The sequence below is a fragment of the Triticum urartu genome, chromosome 7A (assembly GCF_056163025.1).
Source record: "Triticum urartu cultivar PI428250 chromosome 7A, HENAU_Tu73, whole genome shotgun sequence".
In the NCBI taxonomy this organism is placed as follows: domain Eukaryota; kingdom Viridiplantae; phylum Streptophyta; class Magnoliopsida; order Poales; family Poaceae; genus Triticum; species Triticum urartu.
The window spans coordinates 144,933,599-144,958,757 of record NC_141879.1 but is presented as its reverse complement, the minus strand read 5'-3'; the positions used below and the strand labels follow the sequence as shown (position 1 = coordinate 144,958,757).

The window sequence follows — 25,159 nt, the reverse complement described above, 5'->3', positions numbered from 1 at the left end:
AGCTCGGTGCGGTAGTTGTCGCGTGCCCCGAAGGTGACAGGGAGGCGGACCTGCCCAATCGGGACCGTGGAGCTGTCAGTGATATCGGAGAAGGGCTTGGTTGGCTGAAGCTGGCTGTAGGGCACTTGGAGGTTGTTGAACGTCTCCACGGACAGGACGTTGAGCCCTGCCCCGCCATCGATGAGGGTCTTGGTGACCACCACGTTGCTGATGATTGGGGAACAAAGCATCGGGAGGACTCCAGCTGTTGCCACACACTTGAGCTGATCTGCTGAGCTGAACGTGATGGCGCACGCCAACCACCTGAGAGGGCGTGTGGCTTCGAGTCTGGGGAGTACTGCGTTCACTTCGCGGGCGAACTGCTTGAAGATGCGCTGAGAGGCTGGGGCTTGTGCTCCGCCCAAGATGCAGGCGATCGCGCGCAGCTCCTGGAAGCCCCCAGCCTCCTTGTCCTGATGGCGGTCCTCGTTTCTCCTTGGCTGTGGCGGCAGCGGTGGGAGGCCTGCATTGCCTAGCGGGCGATCTTCGCGAGGCTGATCCCTCCATCCTCTCTCGCGAGGCGGGTCTTGCCAGCGATCCTCGCGAGGTTGGTCGCGCCACCCTTGGCGCGGCCCACGGTCTTCCTAGTGTCCTGCGTTTCTTCTTCCTCCTTGACCGTAGCCCAGGTCATCGCGGTCGGGGCGACGGCCGATCCTTCCTTCACGCACGGCTCGGAGTTCTTGGCATTCGTTGGTGTTGTGGGTGTGGAGGTCGTGGTACACGCAGTACCGGCTACCCTTGGGAGGTCCGGGCTGATCTCTGCCCCGCTTGGTGTCTGGTTCTGCCGCGAGCACTGCAGCCCCCTTGCGCTTCACATCCTTGGCCTTGAGCTTCTTCTCTTCTGGGTCTGCGGCAGGCAGCTCGAGGAGGGAGAGACGCCCCTCCTCAGCCCTGGCGCACTTTTTTGCCATGTTGAACAGCTCCAAGGAAGTGCACAGGTCTTCATGCATCGCCAGCTCCTCCTTCATCTTGACGTCGCGCACCCCATCGGAGAAAGCTGAGATGATGGCCTCCTCAGTCACCTTGGGGATCTTGAGGCGTGCGTTGTTGAAGCGCTGGATGTACTTCTGCAGGGTCTCCCTGGGTTGTTGCTTGATGCGGCGCATGTCGCTCACGGCGGGTGGCCGGTCGCGAGTACCTTGGAAGTTGGCGATGAAGCGGGTGCGCATCTCTTCCCAGGAGGAGATTGTGCCTGGAGCCAGGTTCAGGAGCCAGGTGCGGGCCCCGTCCTTGAGTGCCATGGGAAACCAGTTCGCCATGACCTTCTTGTCTCCGTTGGCAGCTTCGATGCCCAGCTCGTAGAGCTGGAGGAACTCCACAGGATCGGCCGTGCCGTCGTAGCGAGGAGGCAGGTCTGGTTTGAACTTGCCGGGCCACGCGACGCTGCGTAGTTCGGTGGTGTAGGCACGACAGCCTGCTGTGGCCACGGGAGACCTTAGGTGATGGAGAGCCTGGTCTTGCATGTCCCCACGCGCTGGAGCAGGGGGATGGTCGCGACGTGCTGGAGCGGGGAGCGCCCGGGCAGCTTCTGACGGGCGAGGGACTTCTTGGCAGCTCTGTTCTTGCTGTGCTGGCACCTGACGGAGCGGGTTCTGCCCAGGGGCCAGCGCCTTGGAGCCATGGCGTCTTCTTGAGGAGGAGGCGGCCGGGGCACCGCCGGAGCCTCTTCGCCCACGCGGGGCGGGGTGCGGTGCAGCAGAACGGACGGCGCGGAAGAGCCCCCTGCAGCGCGGACGAGCTCGGCGACTCGGTCGAGCCATTCTTCGTAGACGTCGTCGACAGGACGGTAGCGCAGGAGCTCGTTTGCCGCGATGAGTGCAGCCCGAGCCTCCATGGGCGCACGGAGCGCGCGGGACGAAGATCCAGCTAGGGCGAGCGAGGGAGTTGCGGTGCGGCCGTTTTGCCGCACGAACGGATACTGGGACGATGCTTGCCGCTCGTCCCCCGCCGGGCCGGTGGCGGCGTTGGCCGCAGGCGACGGGGAACGGCGTGGATGCCCGCCGACAGGGGCCGTCTGGGCGACGCGGGAAGCGAGTGCGGCCCGGCGTTCGGCGCGGGCCTGACGAGCGTCAGACATGGGCGTGACGGTCGGAGGAGAACGGGGCGGTGGAAGACGAATTCCGGCGCACCCCTACCTGGCGCGCCAAATGTCGAATTTCGGGTTCCGGCAGACCCTTGAGGTTCGAACACTGGGGTGCGCGCGGAGATTTCGCCTCCTACCTACTTGCACCCCTCCGCCATGCTAAGATCTAAACTAAGGAAGGAACAACACAAGAGACACAGGGTTTATACTGGTTCGGGCCACCGTTGTGGTGTAATACCCTACTCCAGTGTGTAGTGTGTGGATTGCCTCTTGGGCTGATGATGATGAACGATACAAGGAAGAACAGCCTCGCGAGGGTCTATTCTTGGCTGAGGTGATGAACTGCTGGGAGGAGTTCAGCCACCTTTCTCTCTCTCTCTGCTCTCCTTTTGTCTTCGTCCTCCCCCCAGCTATGTGGGTGGCTGGTCCTATTTATAGAGGCCCTGGTCCTCTCCCCAAATATTGAGCGGGAAGGGAGCCAACAATGGCGGGCTAATTTGAAGGGGGACAGCAAGTATCAACTATCCTGACAAAAGTAGTCTTCGCCTGCGCAAAGCTCTGGTGATGACGCCGTCTTGGGATCCACGGTGACCTCCGTCTCGTAGTCTTCCTGGTCTTGGTCTCGTTGCACCGAAATGGCAACCTTTGCCTAATGCCTTGGTACTCCGCGGCTGTGCTTGCCCCCTTTGCACCAAAGAGGAAAGGAGGACGCTGCGCGGGCTGGCACCCGCCTGGCGCCCTGAGTTGTCACAGCTTGCGTCATGGGCACCTCGTGAGGTACCCCGCCTTGATCTCTCCTTCTCCTCGTGAGCCAGCCTGACGAGGCCGTGCCTGAGGAGGCTTCGCGTCGTCCGCCCCGCGAGGCTTGGTCCCTCACGAGGGTCTTGGGTTTGTGTTGGTGAAGATGGGCCGTGCTGGGCCCCCCTTTGAGCCACGCCGCAGGCCGTAGGCAGGCAAGTCTGGGGACCCCCGTTCCCAGAATGCCGACAGTGGCTATATAGCCCCTGTTTTTTCTATTTTTTGTTATATCAATTCATTTTCATAGAAATTCACACACACACACACACATATTCAGAATCACATAGTTTCAAACATCATACATCAAACATAGTTTCACCATCGTCATCAAACATCAAACATCATACATCCAATTCATATATACATAGTGTCACAAACATCCAATAGTTTCACAAACATCCAATAGTTTCACAAACATCCAATACATCAAACATCAAACATCTAAATAGTAGCATTCTGCCCTTCCATGAAGTGAACCAAACCTGCAAAAATGGGAGTAAGAAATTAGAAGAAGAAGAAGACTAGAAGAAGAAGAAGAGCTCTTCCTATTCCTTCTCTTCCTCCTCTTGTTTTTTTCCATCTTATTCATTATTTGTGTTATTTTAGAGTTAACCTATCTAAGTATGCCATTTTTGTGCTACCAAATCTATGATGAAATGAATAGAACAAGAAACTAATGCTTTCATATTTTAGAAAGCAAGTCACCAACTTTTCACTTCAGTACTTTGCATCGAAAGATAATCATCTAGAGTGACGGCTGCAACTGCAAACTTTCCTTCACTAACCATGTACATGCACTAATTAGTGCATTGTGTTTGGAAGTAAAGCAGAATTTAGGCAGCATAAATGAGCTAAAACCAGTGCACAAAACAGAGAGCTCAAACCCATGCCCAGTCCCAATGATTAAAGGAAAATTAAATACGTCAAAAGGATCGCAATCCTGAAAATAATCGAGATGGGAAGCTATACATATTGTAGGATGTATGAAACATACTGTAAATACGACCTCTTTCCTTCTCAAAATAATAGAACCTCTTGAATAACACAAGTACAGATTACCAACACTAACGGAACCTTCTTGAGTTTACCTACCAGGAAGCATGTGGCTCAAGAAATAAATTGGCATTGCCTATTAGGGTTAGGAAATTCATCCACACTCAGCTGATGCCTCTCTCTCGATTGCATTGCAGATGATGTGTATGTTTAGACCATGGACCCCCTTTCTCTCTCTCTACTGATGGAATTGCATATAATTCTAAACTGAATTTTCAGAAACTTGGATGTTGATTGGATCTACTTGAAAGGCAGATTGCAAGTAGTACCAAGCATGCAGCGGATCCATAGGATTGAAACATAGGCAATCCCCAAAAAATTACCTATAGCCGTCGGAGCGTGAGGTGGTGCAGGACGAAGAGTCGTTGTTCTGATGGCCGGCGTCGGCGCCCTTGTGGGTGGGTTCATCCTCCTGGTTGTCGTCGCCGTCGAGGTACTCGTCCTCTCGTCGTCGTCCTACTGCTACTCCAAATCGAAGCACACATGCATCATACATACGTACATACACACACACATACATACATACATACATACATACATACATACATACATACATACATACATACATGACCAAATATGATTTGAAATAGATAGAACCGAAGTGCAACTAGCCTAGTATATACATGATCTCATCAGGAACCAGAGTTATATAACAAGTAGTCCTACACAAGAACCTACAGTCCGGTGGCATCAAGCACTAAACCAAACCTCATCACACACACCCCCACCTAGTTTGGTTTCACAACCAGCAGCATAGAAACGAACTAGGCTACAGTAGAGCAATGTTTGTAGGGAAATAACCAACCTCACAGTGACAGTCGCGGTGGACGACCTCATAGGTAATCTGAAACCATGCATGTGACAGTGAAAATTAATGCCTGAGGCCTGAGCATAACGAATCACAAGCCAATTCTTTTCTTTGAAAGTAAAATGAATAGGTGGGCATGTATCACAAACCGACTCCTTGAAAAGACAAGCTAATGTCTGGACATTATGAATCATAAACCAATTCTTTTTGTTTGACAACCACAACTAGCAATACATGGTCGAAACAAATAAAAAAATAGCAAAGATAATAGCTAGTAGCACTGTCCAGAAGCATGTGTATGTGTGACAACAGAAGCAGCCATTTTTAGAAAAATTAAACCAATCCAAAATGTTAATCAATTAAGAAGCTCTCTGGTTCGCACAACATATAGGAGGGTAGTGGTCTGCTATGTTCAGAACTAGAGCCCCACATACATGCATGTATCTAAATTTAGAAACAAGATTACCTCACTTGATCTCCATTATTTCTCACACAAAAGTTAAACAAGCAACCAGCCATAGTAATCAAACAGAGGAGAACACCATTGGTATTCAACAAGCTGTAAAGAAATCTACTCTGAAATCAGAGAGCATGCAACATAAAAAAATTAAACAAGGAACATTCAGATCGCCCCACCTCCCTTGCCCTTCTTCTGGTCTTTCTCCTCCTTCCTCATCCCCTTCTACTACTTTTCTCTGGACACGGAAAGCACCAAATTAATGCCCCTAAAAACAAACCCGGTCAGATCAGAAATTGCACAAGGGAAAAAGGAAATTTTCTTCCAAAATCGGAAGAAATAGGGGGTTGAGAGAGGGAGAGAGGCGAGATGGGGGAGGAGGACCTTGGCTGCCGTTGCGTGGTGGTGGATAAGGCCCTCCTCTACCGCTGCCTTGTGGTGGAGAAGTAGCGTCCAGCAGGCGCAGCCGCATGAGGAGCCATGCGACGAGGCATAGAGGACCGCCAGAGGCATGCCGGTGGCGGAGACGAGGCCGCGCACCAAACCCTAGTCGCGGAGGGATGGGTTGGGCGCCAGCGTTCGAGGGGGGGGACGAATCTGGCCGGAGGAATCAACACAGCAGGGCGAGGTGAGCTCGGTAGCATACTGCACGCCGACCATGGTTGCCGGAGCTCGCCGGATTAAGGGCGGTGGCGGTGGCTAACCCGAGGGCGCGGGAGAGCAGAGAGGAGATGTGGGTGCGGGTATGGGGGTAGTAGGGGCGGGGCGGCCGACGGCGGGGGTGGCGTGGGGCGGCGGTGGCTCGGGAATGGGTGTGGTGCGGGTGAGGGGCGGCGGTGGCGGCTCGGGAAGGAGAGAGAGAGAGCGGACAGAGAGAGCGGTGGGGCACGAGTGCGAGCGCTGGCCCACTTTTTAGTTAGGTCACAGCTCTTTGCCGTCTGCTAGCAGACGACAAAGCGCCTAGTTAACGGATGTTAGGTTGGCCACTTTCTTTGCCATCCGCTAGCAGATGACAAACAAGCTTTGCCGTCTACCAGTAGATGGCAAAGAAAGTGGCTGTTAGGTGGTTCTCACTAGTGGGCCACCCTCCCTCTTTGCCGTCTTCTAGCAGACGACAAAGCTTCTATGCCGTCCGCTAGCAGACGGCAAAGAGCCGGCTGACGGCAAACACCCTCTTTGCCGTCCGCTCTTTATTTGCCGTCAGCTTTCTGTAAGCTGATGGCAAAGACCTTCTTTGCTGTCAGCTAGCAGACGACAAAGAGATGGCTGACGGCAAAGATTCTGATTCCAGTAGTGCATCTGCCCTACTCCACCATCACAGGGGCTTGCTCTAACTTGGAAATGTTATATGTGGTTGCGTTTTCCGTATGATGTCTAGTTTGTATTGCTTCTGATTATGTTGAATTGCATCTGCGAAGCTTACAACTTATACCTGCAATGATCACTTACCCATAAGACACATTTAACTTGGCACTGTGATGTAGGTTGCATCTTGCATTGTCTTCTAGCTTGTACCGCTTCTAATTTCTTGAAATGACACTTACGACGAGACAATTTTTACCTGATAGAGTGATATTGGTTGCATGTTCATATGGTGCCTAGCTTCCATTTATTCTAATTTTGTTGAAATGCCTTCCGCTTACTGTTTTTTCATACGTATTCCATCCTCCTATCATACGTCTGAATATGAAACATTGTCTTTTTTGTATATATTCCATCCTCCTATCCTGCGCTTGCCTTAGATCAAAGTAGTGTTCGTCTGTATCATGCATCAACCAGTTATGCAGAGCTAATTTTATTCATCTTCTTGTGGTTTTTGACTTCATAAGGCAATATCAGAAATAGGAAGGAAAAGAGTAAGTTAGGGGATGTTGGTGGTCCTCCGCACCGACGCAAATAGAGACTCTCTAGATTTGCCACTGCCACTGCTAATGAAGTTGAAGTCCCAAGTCTACATGATGAGTTCATCTCCCTTACTCCACCATTGCAGGTGCTTGCTCTAAGTTGATAGTGTGATAATTGGTTTCATGTTGCATATGTTGTCAAGCCTGTATTTCTTCTATTTTGATTAAATTGCACCTGCTGAGTTTATATGTTATACACGTGCACATGACATGGCATTCTGTGTCTAGAATACACTGCATCTATCTATCATACCATGTTCTTACATCAAAGTACTAATGTTGTGTATCCCGCATGTCACTCATGATTGGAGGCTTTTAACATGGCAGTTTGATAGTGGTTGCATCTTGCATTGATTTCTACATTGTACTGCTTCTAATTTTTTGAATTGCCACTTATGACAAGACACTTTAACTTGGCAGAGTAATACTGGTTGCATCTTTCATATGGTGTCTAGCTTGCATTACTTCTATTTTATTGAAAATCCTTCTGCTTAGTTTACACATCATAGCTGTGAATATGTCATGCCGTCCTGTTTTTCTTACATATTCCATCCTCATACGGTTGTCTTACATCAAAGTATTGCTTGTCTGTATCATGCATCAATGAGTTCTGAAGAGCGATTTTATTCTTTTGTGTTGTGGGTATAGCTTGACATGGCAAAGTCAAAAAAGATCAAGGAAAATAATATAGTAGGGAGTGGCGTTACTCGTCAGGAGAAACGGAAAAGGATCTACTGTCCAGATTCTGCTGGTACTTATAGTGCAGTAGAAGGTCCAAGTCCACCGGCTAAATCTACAAACACAGTATCACCTGCTCCACCAGCTGCAACATCCGCTTCAACTGTACCAGCATCTCAACGAGTTACTCGTTCGTTTGCTCCGGAACTGGCTAGTTCCCAAGCTGCCTTCACACCTAACACTACTTCCGAAGCACTGCTGACACAACAGGACTTGGCAAGATCGGATGAACCTCATGAGCATCAACACCAAGACGGTACCTGACCTAGTCAAGTTGCAGTTGCATGCTCCTTTATATGTACTCCCACAGTTTGATGTACACTAACACTTTCCATATTCGTTGTTGAACTAGCACCACAGCGCAAGTGGAAACAAACATCAGGGATAATGCTTGACAGATTAACAAAATCTAAAGGAGGAAGAATGGAGATCCATTTTGAGGTAGGTTTAAAAAGGCCACGTGATGCTACAGAGTTAGCCAAGTTAGTATCAGAGGCAGCCATTGCCATTAGGTGTCATGCACGTATCCTCCCAACGTGGATACAGTATAGGAATGAGAAAGACAATACCCAGTTTAACACCTTCCTTGACCATTTATCCGTAAGTAATGTTATTCATCGCAATTAGTAATATTGTCTTGCTCTGTCCCATACTTTCTAGCTTCCTCCTAATAAGACTCACATTCTTTTTTCAACAGATGAGGTTCAAGTTGGATCCGAAAGATGATGCAACTAAACAAGCATGCACTCATGTTTTTCAGTCTGCTTTGCGACAATATCGGTACCACCTTAGAAAATCTTACTTTGACGGCAGAGCTAACAATGAAATCGCCCAAACATCTCTAGTGGAATATATTACAGATGAAGACTGGACAGACCTCGTTAAACACTGGTCTGATCCAAAGTATCAGGTAGGCTATATGTATTTGATCAGACCACATATTGAACTTGTATTTATGTATGTGCCTTACAAGTGTATATTCTTCTAGGCTAACTCTTTGAGAACAAGACCAACTGTTCTAAAGTGAAATTCCAACAGACAACAGCATCTCGTAGCTATATTGCACACTGCGAGGCTCTTGTAAATAGCTGCTACTTCCTTATTTTTTCTGTGCCATATTATCGTATCTATATTGACTTGTTCCAAATACAGAGGAAAGCCTGTGCGGACCAAAAAGAACCTGAATCGAATGCAGTGCAAATCTTCAAGGATTGCCACACTAGCAAGATGAAGGGCATAAGCACACCAGTTAAAGCCGCTGTTGTAAGTCCTTACTCCTCCTGCCTTTGAACTGATTGGTACTGTGATGTGTTCATTTAACTACTTGGTTTGCAGCCAATGTAAGTTACTCTATTCACTTTTATACACAGTTTTCTTAACGTATCATTTCACCTTACATGGTTTAAAAGAGATGAAGGATATTCTTTTGGTCTTGATCTGTAATCTAGTTGTTATGTTCACGTGCTCACATAATGATAAAATAGCCTGTTTGTTTTATATATGTTTGCCCATGATATGAATGATGTCATACTATGTTCATCCTACTTTAAACCATGTCTCTTTATCCTTAGATGTCAATGAATGTGAGGAAATAGATAATACAGTAGGCATGGTACATGGACATATGTTCCGAAAGTGATTTTATTATGTGGTTGGCACTACAATACATGCTAATGTATTATAGTAGTTCACCAAAATAAGTTATGTATAAATGTGTAACCTACTTTGTTTGTTTTTGTCTCATTAGTAACTTATCTAGTACACTAATCTACAAGTTCAAACTTTCAGGAAGCTATGGAACAAATGGTTGAACAGCCACAACCACCTGAAGGTGACGAGGCTACCATAGGCACAATGTCACCTCTTGCTGCAGTGCGTCAGTATCTCTCCACTAACAGTGAAAAAAGCACCTTCCTGCGTAATTCTGGATTGGTTGTCAAGGCAACCTCGTCCAAATCGCCTACTGAACAAAATCTTCCTGCTAGACAGAGTGATATATCTGTGCTCCAGACACAAGTCCAATCCATAATGGACGTTGTTTTGGAAACAAGAATAGTGGTTGACAAATGTCGTCAAGATATGAATGGTTTTGGAACCAGACTATCAGACATTCACTTCTTTGTTCAAGAGCAATGGTGGAAAAAAGGTGAAGACCGTGCTGCTCCATCAGATTCTACAGCATGAAACATCAGCACTCAGGTCAAATGATCTGTGCTTCTATACATCTGATGGTGCTTTTATCTGCAAGGACTATAAACTTTATGCCAACAGGCCTTTTGTTGTATGGTTGGAATTTATTTTGTTGTGATACAACATTTATGATGCTGCCAAAGGCTGCAGTAATTACGATGCTATTTTTGTATAGTGTAGGTTTATCTTAGTAATGTATTCGGCGAAAAGCTTCATAGGAGCCCAACATGCCAACATTCGTCGGGCCCATTCCAATTGGGCTAAAAACGATTATGGGCCGAAATTTGCATGTAGCCCACTAAAAATATCTGGACCTAAATCAGCATAAGCTTTCATATTTTTCTGGTAGGCCTGTGCCCATAGTGGGCCTTTAACATGCCTAAACATAATTTGGGCCCTCGGTAACAATAGGCCGTTTACAGGTGTAAATATCTTGAGGTCATAAAAAGCATGGGCCTTTAATAGACCGAAAGTGAGATTGGGCCCTGATTGTGCCAAATAACCCACTGGTCTTAGCAGGACGAAATGGTGGCCCATTTACGATGCGGATCTTTCACAGGCCGAAATTCGGACGGCCGTAAATGCGCCGACCTAATACACAGGCCTTTAATAGGCTGGAAGTTCGGTCGGGCTAGATTATCATCATTTTTATATGGGCCATTAATGGGCCCGATGTGACGTTGGGCCACATATGGCCCATGGATTCCGTCCGACGTTAACAGGCCGAAAATCACAACAGGCTGAAAGTGGCCCAAATCTATAGTGGGCCTCTAACAGGCCGGATGTCAGACATCGCCGAATATGACCCAAATCCTTCATGGTCGTTTATGGGCCGAAAGTTTCAATGGCCTGTAAACGGGCCCAAATGAAGCAGGACCTTTAACAGGACGGGAATACACCGGGCCGTAATTCAACCGATATACTTAGCGGACTGTTCATGGGCCAGAAGTGACCACGGGCCGCGATTATGACAAGTTTAGGACATGCCGTTGATGGGCCGATTTGACACTAGCTGTACGGGACTTAATTGAGAATGTTGGGCCTTTAGCTGGGCCGGCCCATTATGGTCTGCAAAATCTTGTGGGCCTTTAGCTGGGATGGCCCATTGCGGTCTCCTAAATCTTGTGGGCCTTTAGCTGGGCCGGCCCATTATGGTCTGCAAAAGCTTGTGGGCCTTTAGCTGGGCCAACCCATTATGGTCTGCTAAATCTTGTGGGCCTTTAGTTGGGCCGACCCATTTAAACTTTATGGGACACTTTTGGGCCCGTCCACATGTCAACATATCATAGGCCCATCTCGACCGTTGGATGAGTGACACCTGTGCCAACGCGGAGCTGACGCGTGGTTCCGTCGGCCAATGAGAATTTTACACGTGGAAAATCGGCATTGGTCATGGCTGTTAGAGAGTTATCGGATCCAAAACCAGACCCTTAGCTTAACGGCGTCCCGTTACAGTGGATGCCACGTGTCGGTCACCCTTGACGAAAGCACTTCTATGACGCGCGATTTATCGTCATGGAAGTGGACACTTCCGTGATGATAATTTTGGTAATGTCATGGAACACTTCTACGACAGCACAGGTATGACTATCTTCATTCCATCATAAATTTGTCATGGATGTACATGCATGACAGAAAATGTGACCTACTGTGACAAACACGTATCATCACAGAAGTGTCTTTTTTTGAAGTGTCTCTGTCTTTAGTTATGGATATGGAACACTAAATACCAAAAAAATAGGTTTACTTTCTACTCATGGAGATGGGGAACCTCGTAAAACCCTTGATGCTCATTATGTGAAAGATATTATGCACTACTTTAATAACCCTGAGAAAACCTGATTCAATTATATAACGGGAGACACGTTGGATCAACGTGAATACTTTAGGGATTATCGCTTGACTCAAAAAGGGAAACTATTAAGGAATCAAATTTATATGTTGCATTGGTATGCTCGGCAACTATGCTTGATATATGATTATACTTGTTGCTCTAGGATGAAAGCTCAACACCTTCCCTTTTCATGTAAATTTAATGATAATGAAACCTTAGCTTCTTATGCTAATGGTATATATGATTACTATGATGTGGAATGAATAGAAGAATTTGTTGCTTTTAAGGGTGCTTGTGAAATTGAATCTTTGTTTAAAGAGTTTGAAGATTTTGATGATTCACTTTATAGACTTGAAAATTTAGCTATCCGTAAATATTGCTATGAGAATTATAAATGCAATTATGATATTGATGAATTTATTGAGAAAGTCTCCATTGTCCAAGAAGAGACTAATATTTTGCAGGAGTCTATGGAAGAAGAAATTGATGAAACTGTGAGCTCATTGGATGAAAAAGATGATGAGGAGAGTGAAGAACAAAAGGAGGAAGATCGTATTAGCTACCCGTACCCACCTTGTAGTGAGAGTAACTCTCCAACTCATACATTATTTAATGTCCCTTTGTTCTTACCGAAGGATGAATGCCATGATAATTGCTATGATCCCGTTGATTCGTTTGAAATATCCCTTTTTGATGAACTTGATGCTTGCTATTCTAGTGGCCAAGATGCCAATATGAGTTATTCTTATGGAGATGAACCTGCTATTGTTCCTTATGTTAAACATGAAATTGTTGCTATTGCACCCACACATGATAGTCCTATTATCTTTTTGAATTCTCCAAACTACACTATATCGGAGAAGTTTGCACTTATTAAGGATTATATTGATGGGTGGCCTTTTACCGTTGCACATGATAACTTTGATGAATATAATACGCATGTGCTTGCTGCTCCTACTTGCAATTATTATGAGAGAGGAACTACATCTCCGCCTCTCTATGTTTCCAACACGATAAAATTGCAAGAAACTTCTTTTGCTATTCATTGGCCTTTACTTGATGTGCATGAATTCTTCTTGTATGACATGCCGATGCATAGGAAGAGAGTTAGACTTCGTCATTGCCTGATATATGTTGCTTTGTGCTCACTACTAAATGCCAAATCATTGCTAATTCAAATTGGCTTTGATATACCTTGGGATCCGGGTGGATTCATTACTTGAGCACCTTATGCCTAGCTTATTGGCTTTAAAGAAAGCGCTGCCAGGGAGACAACCCGGAAGTTTTACAGAGTCATTTATTTCTGTTGAGTGCTTTTATAGAGTTTTAACAAAAGAGGGGAACCCAAAACTTTTCAAAAAGGAAAGTGAAAGTGAGAGAGACAAGCATTGTTGAAGTGAGGGAGCTCCTTGAACTTTTTCCATGCTCACGGAAACTTTGTGAATCTTGATTACAGAAACTTTTCAACAAAAATAATTATCCCCTTGTACAATTTCATTGTATTATAAAAATAATGTGCCAAGATTTGCTTTTAGGATGTCTACATTGCTTGTTGGTTTGTGCGGTGCAAAACAGAAACTTTGGTTGTAGTGCGCGATTTTACATTTTTGACTGGAACGTCAAACGGTTCTGAAACTTTTTGCACTGTCTTTATATACAAATTTACTAATTTATTCAGATTTTTTGGAGTACCAGAAGTATGGTGAATGTTCAGATTACTACAGACTGTCCTGTTTAAGACAGATTCTGTTTTTGATGCATTGTTTTCTTGTTTTGATGAAACTATCGATTTCTATTAGTGGATTAAGCCATGGAAAAGTTAAATTACAGTAGCTACAATGCAAAAACAAAATATGAATTGGTTTGCAATGTTACTTAGAGTAGTGATTGACTTTATTATACTAACGGATTTTACAAAACTTTCTGTTGAGTTCTGTGTGGATGAAGTGATCAAGGATCGAGGAGGTCTTGATATGAGGAGAAGGACGAGAGGCAAGAGCTCAAGCTTGGGGATTCCCAAGGCAACCCAAGTAAATATTCAAGGAGACTCAAGCGTCTAAGCTTGGGGATGCCCCGGAAGGCATCCCATCTTTCTTCAACAAGTATCGGTATGTTTTCAGTTTTGTTTCGTTCATGTGATATGTGCAAATCTTGGAGTGCCTTATGCATTTAGTTTTCACTTTTCTTTGATGCACCAAGCTGGTATGAGATAGTCCATGGTTGATTTATAGAATGCTATTTGCACTTCACTTATATCTTTTGAGTATGGCTTTATAGAATGCTTCATGTGCTTCACTTATATCATTTGAAGTTTGGATTGCCTGTTTCCCTACACATAGAAAACCGCCATTTATAGAATGCTCTTGTGCTTCACTTATATTTGTTAGAGCATGGGCATATCTTTTGTAGAAATAATTAAACTCTCTTGCTTCACTTATATCTATTTAGAGAGATGACATGAATTGGTCATTCACATGGTTAGCCATAAAATCCTACATAAAACTTGTAGATCACTGAATATGATATGTTTGATTCCTTGCAATAGTTTTGCGATATAAAGATGGTGATATTAGAGTCATGCTAGTGGGTAGTTGTGGATTGTAGAAATACTTGTGTTGAAGTTTGTGATTCCTGTAGCATGCACGTATGGTGAACCGGTATGTAACGAAGTTGGAGCAAGAGGTATTTATTGATTGTCTTCCTTATGAGTGGAGGTTGGGGACGAGCGATGGTCTTTTCCTACCAATCTATCCCCCTAGGAGCATGCACGTAGTACTTTGTTTCGATAACTAATAGATTTTTGCAATAAGTATGTGAGTTCTTTATGACTAATGTTTAGTCCATGGATTATATGCACTCTCACCCTTCCATCATTGCTTGCCTTTTCGGTACCGTGCATTGCCCTTTCTCACCTCGAGAGTTGGTGCAAACTTCTCTGGTGCATCCAAACCCCGTGATATGATACACTCTGTCAGACATAAGCCTCCTTATATCTTCCTCAAAACAACCACCATACCTACCTATCATGGCATTTCCATAGCCATTCCGAGATATATTACCATGCAACTTCCATCATCATCATATACATTACTTGAGCATTTATTGTCATATTGCTTTGCATGATCGTAAGATAGCTAGCATGATGTTTCCATGGCTTGTCCGTTTTTTTTGATTTCATTGCTACGCTATATCATTGCACATCCCGATACATAGCCGGATGCATTCATATAGAGTCATATCTTTGTTCTAGTATCGAGTTGTAATATTGAGTTTTAAGTAAATAAAAGTGTGATGATCATCATTATTAGAACATTGTCCCATGTGAGGTTATCAAAATAAAAGTGGCCAGAGAACGCGCCCCCCCCAAAAAAGAGAGAGAGAGGCCAAAGAAGCCTACAAAAAAAAGAAAAAAAAGAAAAAAATTATAGAAAAGAGAGAAGGGACAATGTTACTATCCTTTTACCACACTTGTGCTTCAGAGTAGCACCATGCTCTTCATATAGAGAGTCTCTTGAGTTATCACTTTCATATACTAGTGGGAATTTTCATTATAGAACTTGGCTTGTATATTCCAATGATGGGCTTCCTCAAATGCCCTAGGTCTTCATGAGCAAGCAAGTTGGATGCACACCCACTTAGTTTCTGTTTGAGCTTTCATACACTTATAGCTCTAGTGCATCTGTTGCATGGCAATCCCTACTCATCGCATTGACATCAATTTATGGGCATCTTGTCGCGACCGGTTTTCCGGGCTCTAATTTCCAGAAAAGGGCTGTTGTGCTCACCAGCCCCAGGATTACTGTTAGCTGATGAGGCACCGACTTGTTATAGAAATTCCAAGCAAAAGTGCAAAATATGTAGTACAAGACCATTGTGGCCTATGAGTACATCAAATGGTTTCTAGTGGTTGAGGGCGGAAGCGGTTTGTGGATCACCACGGTCTATGGGACTCCATTTCCCACAGGAACAGCTGACCAGGTTAACTCCTATCTTCGCGAGGCTGCTATCACCGTTGCTTAGGTCCCGAGGCTGTCATCGCCACGCTCCTCTCCAAGCAAGCAATCTGGCCAAGACAATAGCCAGGGACAAGCCAGTGAGTACTTTGAATGTACTCGCAAACATTAAGAACACAGGTATAATATAATTGATCAACATACACTGAAATATTCTATGATCACATCGTCAGTCATAAATAAAATCTTGATGCATGCAAGCAGGTTATTTATATGCAACCGGAATATGCAATGACAGAATAGAAATAAACTGCACCGATCGGATGTCTGAAGCGATGTCTCGAAAGGATAGTAAAAGTGAGCATGCCTCAGTCGGGCGTCTTAGCGACACCACGTAAGGGGGCTTATAAAGTAAATAAAATAACAAGCATGCCACAGTCGGGCGTCTGAGCGACGCCACATAAAGGGCTTATGAGAAAATGGAATAACAAACATGCCACAGTCGGGCGTCTGAGCGACGCCACATAAAGGGCTTATATGAAAATGAAATAACGAACATGCCACAGTCGGGCGTCTGAGCGACGCCGCATAAAGGGCTTATGAGAAAATGGAATAACAAACATGCCACAGTCGGGCGTCTGAGCGACGCCACATAAGGGCTTATATATATAAACATAATCATAGTGAATATCCAGGAGGTGGTACCGTCCCAGGGATATTCATTATTTCAAACAGTGCAAACGGTTAGTCCATAATGATAATAATCATAACCATCATATATCACAAGTCATAATCAATATTCGGGTTTAGTAGTTTCTCCTCCGAAGACCGACACTAAGACCGACACTTGACCCATCCCAGACTGTAGTCCTTAACCATGGACACGGCTATTCGAATAGGTTTAATATCTCTGCAGAGGGTCTACTCTTTACCCACGAGTAACGGATTTCTTTAGTTCATCGGAACTAATTCCGTCTACGGTCTTTTAATTGAAACACACCTGACTTGCACACACCAGCTTAACTTTACTCGTGTCTGGAATCACCCATGACACCTGTTAAGCAAAACTCTAAGTGGGGAGGCTACAACCTCGCGTAGCATGGGATCAAATTTCTATCGCGCGCTCTAATGGGTGCCCCCCTCTCGGTCCCAACCGGAAACACCCATGCCCCCAGACCAGGTGGCATGCCTACCGGCTACAACCGGTATCTTCCACCATGGCCTCTCTGTACGGTGTGTGCCAAGACAAGGGTTAACAACTTACTGAACCATACCCTACCTACGGCAGGGACTAGTGGCAGTACGAAACAAGTATGGGGGTTACCGGAACAAGACTCGATCTATGGCCGACTCAGGAGGCTTATGAGTTCCCTGCATGACATGTATATCAAATATATTTCAACCGACGAAATCACCACCCATTATACCTTACTATGCCATACCGGACATAACCGTCCCGACGGGGACCGGCAACAAGCTCACTCCTACCCAAGGCAGAGGCTTTCCCGGATTCCTTTCCGGCATGCATGCAAGGCACATGAGGATGCTTACCATCACAAGTATATTCATTTCCAACAGCGAGGAAATCACTAATATGCATTCATGCAAATGATCGCATCATCACATAAAATAACTAGTTCTCCGAAATAAGGTGGTGTTATAATCGTGTCAACCAACACATCAAAAATATTATGCCAGGGTTCAAGATGCTTGCCTTCAAGGTGTGGAGAGGTGGGGGTGCTCTCCAAAACTTTTGAAAGTTTTCTTCCTCTCTCCAAAATCCTATTTTCAATAAATTTGAATTAACACACAATTTCAAAACAGCACAAAAAAAGTTGTTTGAAAATTTTCAAATAAATATGATAAAAAACTAGACAAAAATTTAAAGAGGACAGAAAAAGAATCAATCAAAAATCATTTTCTGTTTAAAAGTTATAAGAGTTTTAATCTAGGGACTCATCTGTAATGAAACAGAAAGTTCCGAGGGGCTAACTTATAAAAACAGAAAACGCTTCGACTGAGAGTACGCCGGCCCAGAGGGGAGACGCATTTTGGCAGAAGACGTTTTCAGAAAACGGTTCGTTTAAAAGATCAGAGAGGCTGACAGGCGGGTCCCGCCCGTCAGGTTTGAAATTTCAAAAGAGGCGGCAGAGCTCGACGATGCCTGAGAGCCACGGTGGTCGCCGGCGGCGATCCACGGCGAGGCAGGGGGATCGGAGGTTACCTTCATGATCAGTGCACCTTTCCGCGTCTGTGGGTGGTGGTGGTGGTCGCCGGCGAGCACTGTGTCGACGGCGGCCCTTGCTCCGGCGGACGGCGGTTCGGGCAGTCGTGGATCTCGCCAGAGGGAGCTGCGGTGTTCAAATTGAAGTGGGGATTAGCCTACTGGAGGTGGTACGGGGCTACGGGCAAGAGCAGGGCGGCGGAGGAGTTCTCACCAAAGAGAATGTTGCCGGAGCCCGAGGCGGACGGAGGTGGCCGGAGTCGAAGAAGAAAGGCCCCTCAAGGCTCTCTCAGTGGCTAGGCAGGGTCTAGTGAGGTGGTGGAGTTGTGCGGGGGCGAGAGCAAGCTCGGGGGTGCTATTTATAGCCGGCCCGAGGCGGTTGCCGTGAACGGATAAGTTCGGCGGGTGATTACGGCGGCGCTGTGGCGGGACGGTCGGCTTAGGAGCTTGAGCATCGCCTAGGTGGAGCAGTGGTGCCATTACAGGGTCCAACTCAGCACGGGAGGGAGGGTTACGGCCTGCCCTCGACGGAACGGCAGCACGGCCCGTTGGCGGCAGAGAACGCGCTCTGCGCGTGCCAGGCCACGGCGACGGTGCTGCATGCGTGCGCTGGCAAGGAGATGGCCACGCGGAGCTACCAGGAGGGTTGGGCGGTGCCGAACGGCGTTGAGCCGCCGTTCTGCTCCCTGTCGGCCGCTACGGTGGTTCGGCCACCGCAAGACACGCCGGCGCAGGCGGGCCAGGGTGCCACCGACGCCAGGAAGGCGCCAAGCGCGCGTGTGGAGCTCCGGACAAGCAGGCCAGGCGGCGAGCAATGTGCCAAGGGCACTATGGACATGTGACTGAATCTCTGACGGAGAACGACACTGCAATTTCTGAATTTACTGAACATGAACAAAAACAGTGCACGCCAAGTGTTCGACAGAATGATTCTGGCCTCTAGGGATTTTTCCTTGAGCTGATTTTTGGTGGAGTGGTCTCTCATTGCACCTGGAGGCTGCCTGAATTTTGGTAGAATTTTTGGAGAAGAGAAGATATGAATTTCACCAAATTTGACAAATCTGGTCCAAACTTGCAGAGGCTGAAACTTGAAAATTTTGAAAAGAAGAAGAGTGGATCTTGATGGTTCTAGGTTGTGGGTGCTAAGGACTATCCAGAGGAGTTGGTTTGAGATCAAAACTCAAAGGAAATTAGGTACTTGCTTTGCAAATCACCTAGGCTTAAAATAATTGACAGAATTGTTTTGGGGAATAGAATAAATGAAATAAAATCCAAAAATGGGTTGGACTTGTTGGAACAGAATGAAAATGAGGTTGATTCACTCAAAAACTTCAAATAACATCATTGGGATTTTGCATAAAGTTGAATCATAAGCTACTACCAACATCCCATAATTTTGGTGGAGGCTAGAAAGAAATATTTAAATGGGTTGTAGTGAAAAATTGCACTCTGGACCGGAGAAGAAAAATTGATGCAGAGCTCAAAATATTTCATGAATAAAAGATATTTTTGTATAAAAGTGATTTAAAAACATCACATGACATCTCCAAATTTTGGTTGGAATTTTAAGTGAATTTATCAAATGGTTGTAGTTCAGTTATGGCCATATAACCTTGGAAAACCATTTTTCAAGAAAATAAAGGTCAAGCAAATTAATTATGTAATTAGTTCTACTAATAAAAGAAGAGTTTTTCTTGAGAGGTTAAGCAAGTCCAATAACATATTTGAAAAGTTTTCATTTTGGGGGAAAAACTCCATAATAACAAGGGAGAAAAAGGTTCAAAAATAAAAAGGGAGCCCAGAAAATAAAAGTTTTAATTTCCTGGCAAAATTTTAATTTATTAAAACAAGGTCAAAATTTTGGGGTGTCACACATCTCGATAGCCTGTTGATTAGCCACGTCGATGTGAGACTTTCTCCCTTTTTTGTCTTCTCCACAGAACCTCCATCATCATATTCTATTCCACCTATATTGCTATATCCATGGTTCACGCTCATGTAATGCGTGAAAGTTGAAAAGGTTTGAGAACATCAAAAGTATGAAACAATTGCTTGGCTTGTCATTGGGTTGTGCATGATTGCTACCTCTTGAGCACTGCGTTGGTTTTCCCTTGAAGAGGAAAGGGTGGTGCAGTAAAGAAGCATAATTATTTCCCTCAGTTTTTGAGAACCAAGGTATCAATCCAGTAGGAGACCACGCGCGAGTCACCTCGTACCTACACAAACAAATAAGAACCTTGCAACCAATGCGATAAAGGGGTTGTCAATCCCTTCACGACCACTTGCAAGAGTGAGATCTGATAGAGATGATAATAATAAGATAAGTATTTTTGGTATTTTTATGATATAGATTGAAAGTAAAGATTGCAAAATAAAATATATTGGAAACTTATATGATGGAGAATAGACCCCGGGGCCATAGATTTCACTAGTGGCTTCTCTCAAGAGCATAAGTATTACAGTGGGTGAACAAATTACTGTCGAGCAATTGATAGAAAAGCGAATAATTATGAGAATATCTAGGTATGATAATATATATAGGCACCACGTCCGTGACTAGTAGACCGAAACGATTCTGCATCTACTAATATTACTCCACACATTGATCGCTATCCAGCATGCATCTAGAGTATTAAGTTCATAAGAACATAGTAACACCTTAAGATAGATGACATGATGTAGAGGGATAAACTCATGCAATATGATGTAAACCCCATCTTTTTATCCTCGATGGAAACAATACAATACGTGTCGTTTCCCTTTCTGTCACTGGGATCGAGCACCGCAAGACTGAACCCAAAGCTAAGCACTTCTCCCATTGCAAGAAAGATCAATCTAGCAGGCCAAACCAAATTGATAATTTGAAGAGACTTGCAAATATAAACCAATCATACATAAAAAAAATCATACATAAAATATTGTTCATAGATAAACTTGGTCATAAACCCAAAATTCATCGGATCTCGACAAACACACCGCAAAAGAAGATTACATCGAATAGATCTCCAAGAGAATCGAGGAGAACTTTGTATTGAGATCCAAAGAGAGAGAAGAAGCCATCTAGCTACTAGCTATGGACCCGAAGGTCTGAAGTAAACTACTCACACATCATCAGAGGGGCCATGGAGTTGATGTAGAGGCCCTCCGTGATCGATGCCCCTCCGGCAGAGCTCCGAAAAAGGCCCCAAGATGGGATCTCTTGGGTACAGAAGGCTGCGGCAGTGGAAATAGGGTTTCGTGGTGCTCTTGGATGTTTGTAGGGTATATGGATATATATAGGAGGAAGAAGTAGGTCGGTGGAGCAACGAGGGGCCCACGAGGGTGGAGGGCGCGCCCAGGGGGGTGGGCGCGCCCCCCTGCCTTGTGGCCTCCTTGATTGATTCTTGACGTCCACTCCAAGTCTCCTGGATCACATTTGTTCAAAAAATCACTGTCACAGCCCTAGAGTATCTGAGTGTAATAGTTGCATCCATGAGCATGCATCATGTTTAAATTGAAGAAACTTGAATTGAGGGAATTTGAAAGCCTCAAAATCTTTTAAAAGAAGGGCAAGGACCCTTTAAATTGCATTCAGTGAATCCAAAATTCCCTAAAAATAGTTTTGAGAATTTTGGCAAGGGTTATATACCAAACCAAAATTTTGGAACATTTTTAAGAAATTATTTGGTCTCTGAATTTAAAACAATATTCTATTTGAATTTGAAAATATATTCAAATATATATATGGACATGTCTTTAAATGCTCTGTGATAATTTATGTGCATTTGGAAATGTCCAATGAGCAACATAAGTTATACTTGGAGGATATTTGGCACTGTTTTGATTGTTCTAAATTTTAAACAGTGGCAAGTTTAAATAAATAAAAGAAAACAGAACAAAAATTAAAACAGAGCAGAAAAACTCACCTGGGCTTCTTACCTGTAGCAGCAGCCCACCAGAGAGACCAGCCCACCTGTGCGGCCTGCTGTTGAAGCCGGCCCAGCCCAGCCACCCCCCTGCCAGTTGTCTTCCTCCTCTCGCCAGAAGGCAGAGAAGCTAGCCACGGCGTCGCGGCGTGCCACGCCGGCAGCTGCCTGCCTGGCTGTCCCCTCATTGCCCTGGACGTCTTCCGCGACGCCACGCAACCCCCCGACCCCTCTCACTCTCCCTGTGCTCCTCCCCTCCTCTGTTTCTCTCTCCCGAGTACACCGAGCGCAGCCGTCGCCGCCGTTCGCTGCCACCGTGTCCACCGCATCCCCCTCGCTCCCTCGACCGGACCACGAGCTCCGCCGTCATTCGCTACACCGTCCCCGCCGATCCACGTGACTGGAAGGCCCTCGAAGTGCCACCATCGATGTCATCTTCATCCTCGGGTCCCGACGATCGCCATCGTGATTCCGCCGCCGTCCGGACCTCCCCGAGCTTGCTGAGCCGCCCTACCGACTCCATGTGAGCCCCTGCTTCGTTTCCCCCTAACTCCATGCCCAATTTCGAGCTCTAGCCGCCTCGTCCACCAGAGCTGAGACGCTCCGCCGCACAAGCTCGACCCCGGCGACACTCCGGTGACCATTTGGTCATGCGCCAGTGTGCAACGCGTTCGCAGCCTCACGTAGAGCAGCCCCCGAGCTTTAGTTCGCGCGTTTGCGCGCCATAGCACCTAACCCGAGCGGGCCTGAGCTCCAGCCTCCGCTGCACTGCTCGCCGTCGGTGTTTCTGGCCACCCCAGGCCCGGAGCCCATCGCCGTTCGATGCGCCGCTTCGCCAGCGTCCCGCAGAGCCCAACCGCGTGCCAAACGGTGCACCAGAGGGGTTCTCTGAAGCCCCTCGCCGCCGCTGACCTCGCCGGCGACTCAACGCCGACGAGTTTGTCCCGTTTGACCGGGGTTTGACCTCCCTGTGGTCAATACATGTGGGCCCCACCCCTGACTTGTTTAGTTTAGGACTAATTACCCCACTTCTGACAGTGATAATGGGCCCAGTGCCTGTTAATTTTAATCCTATTTAACCCTGTTAGTTAATTGAGTCAGTGACCAGTGGACCCCACTGGTCAGGTTTGACCTGGACCAGCCCCTGTTGACCTGCTGACGTCAGCATGACCTGACGCTGACGCTGTAATACATTTTCTGGATTTATTAATAATCAGGAAATTCCAAAAAATGTTCAAAACTTCTAAAAATCATAGAAAATAATCTATAACTCAGATTGAAAAGATTTATATATGAAAAATGATCAGAAAAATCCAATCTATCCATATGTAATAGTTTCATGCATGTTTAAACAATTTAACTTGCTGTTTAGTGCAAAACATGATAAAGCACTATTTAAGATCACAAATGAGTTTGAACTTTGAATCTTTGATTCAAAATAGCTCAAACCCATCTGGTTGTAGTTGCATTAGCCCAACACTCTCATTTTACCATGCCATGATCATGCATCATATTGTGCATTGCATTGATTGTGTTTCTTTCTTTGTGCCGGTATTTGTCCCCTCTCGATAGACGTGGTTTTGACGATGAGATCGTTGACACCAATGAAGAACTATACTATCTTCAGAAGTGCCAGGCAAGCAAAACCCCCTTGTTCATTCCGATACAATCCCACTCTCTCGCTCCTGCTCTCTTTTACTGCATTATGACAACAACGATTCAACTGTTACATGCTGCGGTAGTTGAACGCCTTTCATTGCCACAGTAAATAGATGAAACCCACTAGCATGAGTAGGAGTTGTTTGAGCCCTGATGTGCCTACTCATTCATGCTTGTTTGTCATGCCTGCTACTGCTTAGAGTTGAGTCAGGTCTGATTCATCGGGGATGAATTGGAATGGCGATGAACATGCCCTACTGTGTGTGAGCTAAGTGTGTGAACACGATTTGGTAAAGGTAGCGGTGAGAGGCCATGTTATACTTGGTGGGTTGTCTCATTGAAACCGTCCTCAAGAACTGAGTTCTGTGTTGGTGATCCATGAACAGCTACTACCACTCATTGGGATCCTTAATTGACCCTATCGACTTATTAACTGCCCTAGTCCTCTGTCCAGGAGTTGCAACTAGTTTATGGTGTTTATAGGATATGTGTTGGCGGCCGTGCATAGCGCTGACCCTAGGGGTGGGCTATGATGCGGTAGATACACCGTGGCACGGTGTACCGGGCGCCCGTTTGGTGTCTCGGGAACCCTGCACACATCGTTTGGGGCTATGAGCAAAACTCCGGCCGGATCTCCTTGCGGATGGAACCCGAATAGGCGATAAACCTGGACTAGAGACTTGTGTGGTTAGTCAGGTCATGGCCGACACCCTTGCCAGGCTTCCACTTGAAGGTTGCCGAGATACATGACGTGTATATGGTGATAAGTGGTGAGAGCGTGTGTGAAGAAGTACACCCCTGCAGGGTTATCATTATCTATTCGAATAGCCGGATTCCTCGGATATGGAAACTTGGACCCCTTGCATAGTTCATAGACAAGTGAAAGTGGATACTCTAAAATGCGCAAGATAAGCGTGAGTGCTATGGATGGCTTTCTCGTAGGGAGACGGGAGCGGATCCATAGTGGTGTATTGATATGGTGAATATGTGGACTCGTGTGCGCCACCTCAAAAGAGTTACTTGCAGTCGTAGTTTAAGATAGCCACCGAGTCGAAGCTGGCTTGCTACAGTTAAACTCCACTACCCCTTTGTTGATACCGATGCATATGTAGTTAGTTCTGATGTAAGTCTCGCTGGGTACATTTGTACTCACGTTTGCCTATTTTATGTTTTGCAGAGAGACGTCAGTCTCGCCATCAGTTCCGTGTGGACTTTGACGTTTAGCTTGATACCTCAACTACGATCTTGTGCCCTCGGCAGTGTCTTGTAGATAGTCAGGCTTCTCAGCCTTTTTCATTTGTAGATGTCTGTACCCAGACATGTTAAGCTTCCGCATGTGCTTGTATGCTTGTATGACTTGAGTGTCGGGTCATGTGACCCCTACCTGTATGAACATGTTATGTATGGCTCTCTGGAGCCTTTTGAATAAATACTTTGAGTCGTAGAGTTTTGTTGTGATGCCATGTTGTATTTACACATATCGAGCATATTGTGTGTATGACTGAAATGCTTGG

General features: G+C 45.9%; 1 protein-coding gene across 1 annotated transcript; it reads right to left on the bottom strand.

The window, feature by feature from the left end:
* Nucleotides 1-3,353: 3,353 nt before the first annotated feature.
* Nucleotides 3,354-5,457, bottom strand: LOC147958641 (uncharacterized). The gene is made up of 3 exons (XM_087535859.1): nucleotides 5,418-5,457; nucleotides 4,297-4,435; nucleotides 3,354-3,402 (listed from the first exon to the last, which is right to left on the bottom strand). The coding sequence occupies exons 1-3, from the start codon at nucleotides 5,455-5,457 to the stop codon at nucleotides 3,354-3,356; spliced, it is 228 nt and encodes a 75-aa protein (XP_087391985.1).
* Between the last annotated feature and the right edge of the window lie 19,702 nt (nucleotides 5,458-25,159).

Bases quoted from the DNA above. Each gene is read 5' to 3' on its own strand.
- LOC147958641 (XM_087535859.1), bottom strand. From the start codon at position 5,457: ATGAGGAAGGAGGAGAAAGACCAGAAGAAGGGCAAGGGAG. The intron at 4,436-5,417 runs GTGGGGCGATCT...GATTTGGAGTAG, and splicing joins CCAGAAGAAGGGCAAGGGAG to CAGTAGGACGACGACGAGAG. The intron at 3,403-4,296 runs GTAATTTTTTGG...CCATTTTTGCAG, and splicing joins TCACGCTCCGACGGCTATAG to GTTTGGTTCACTTCATGGAA.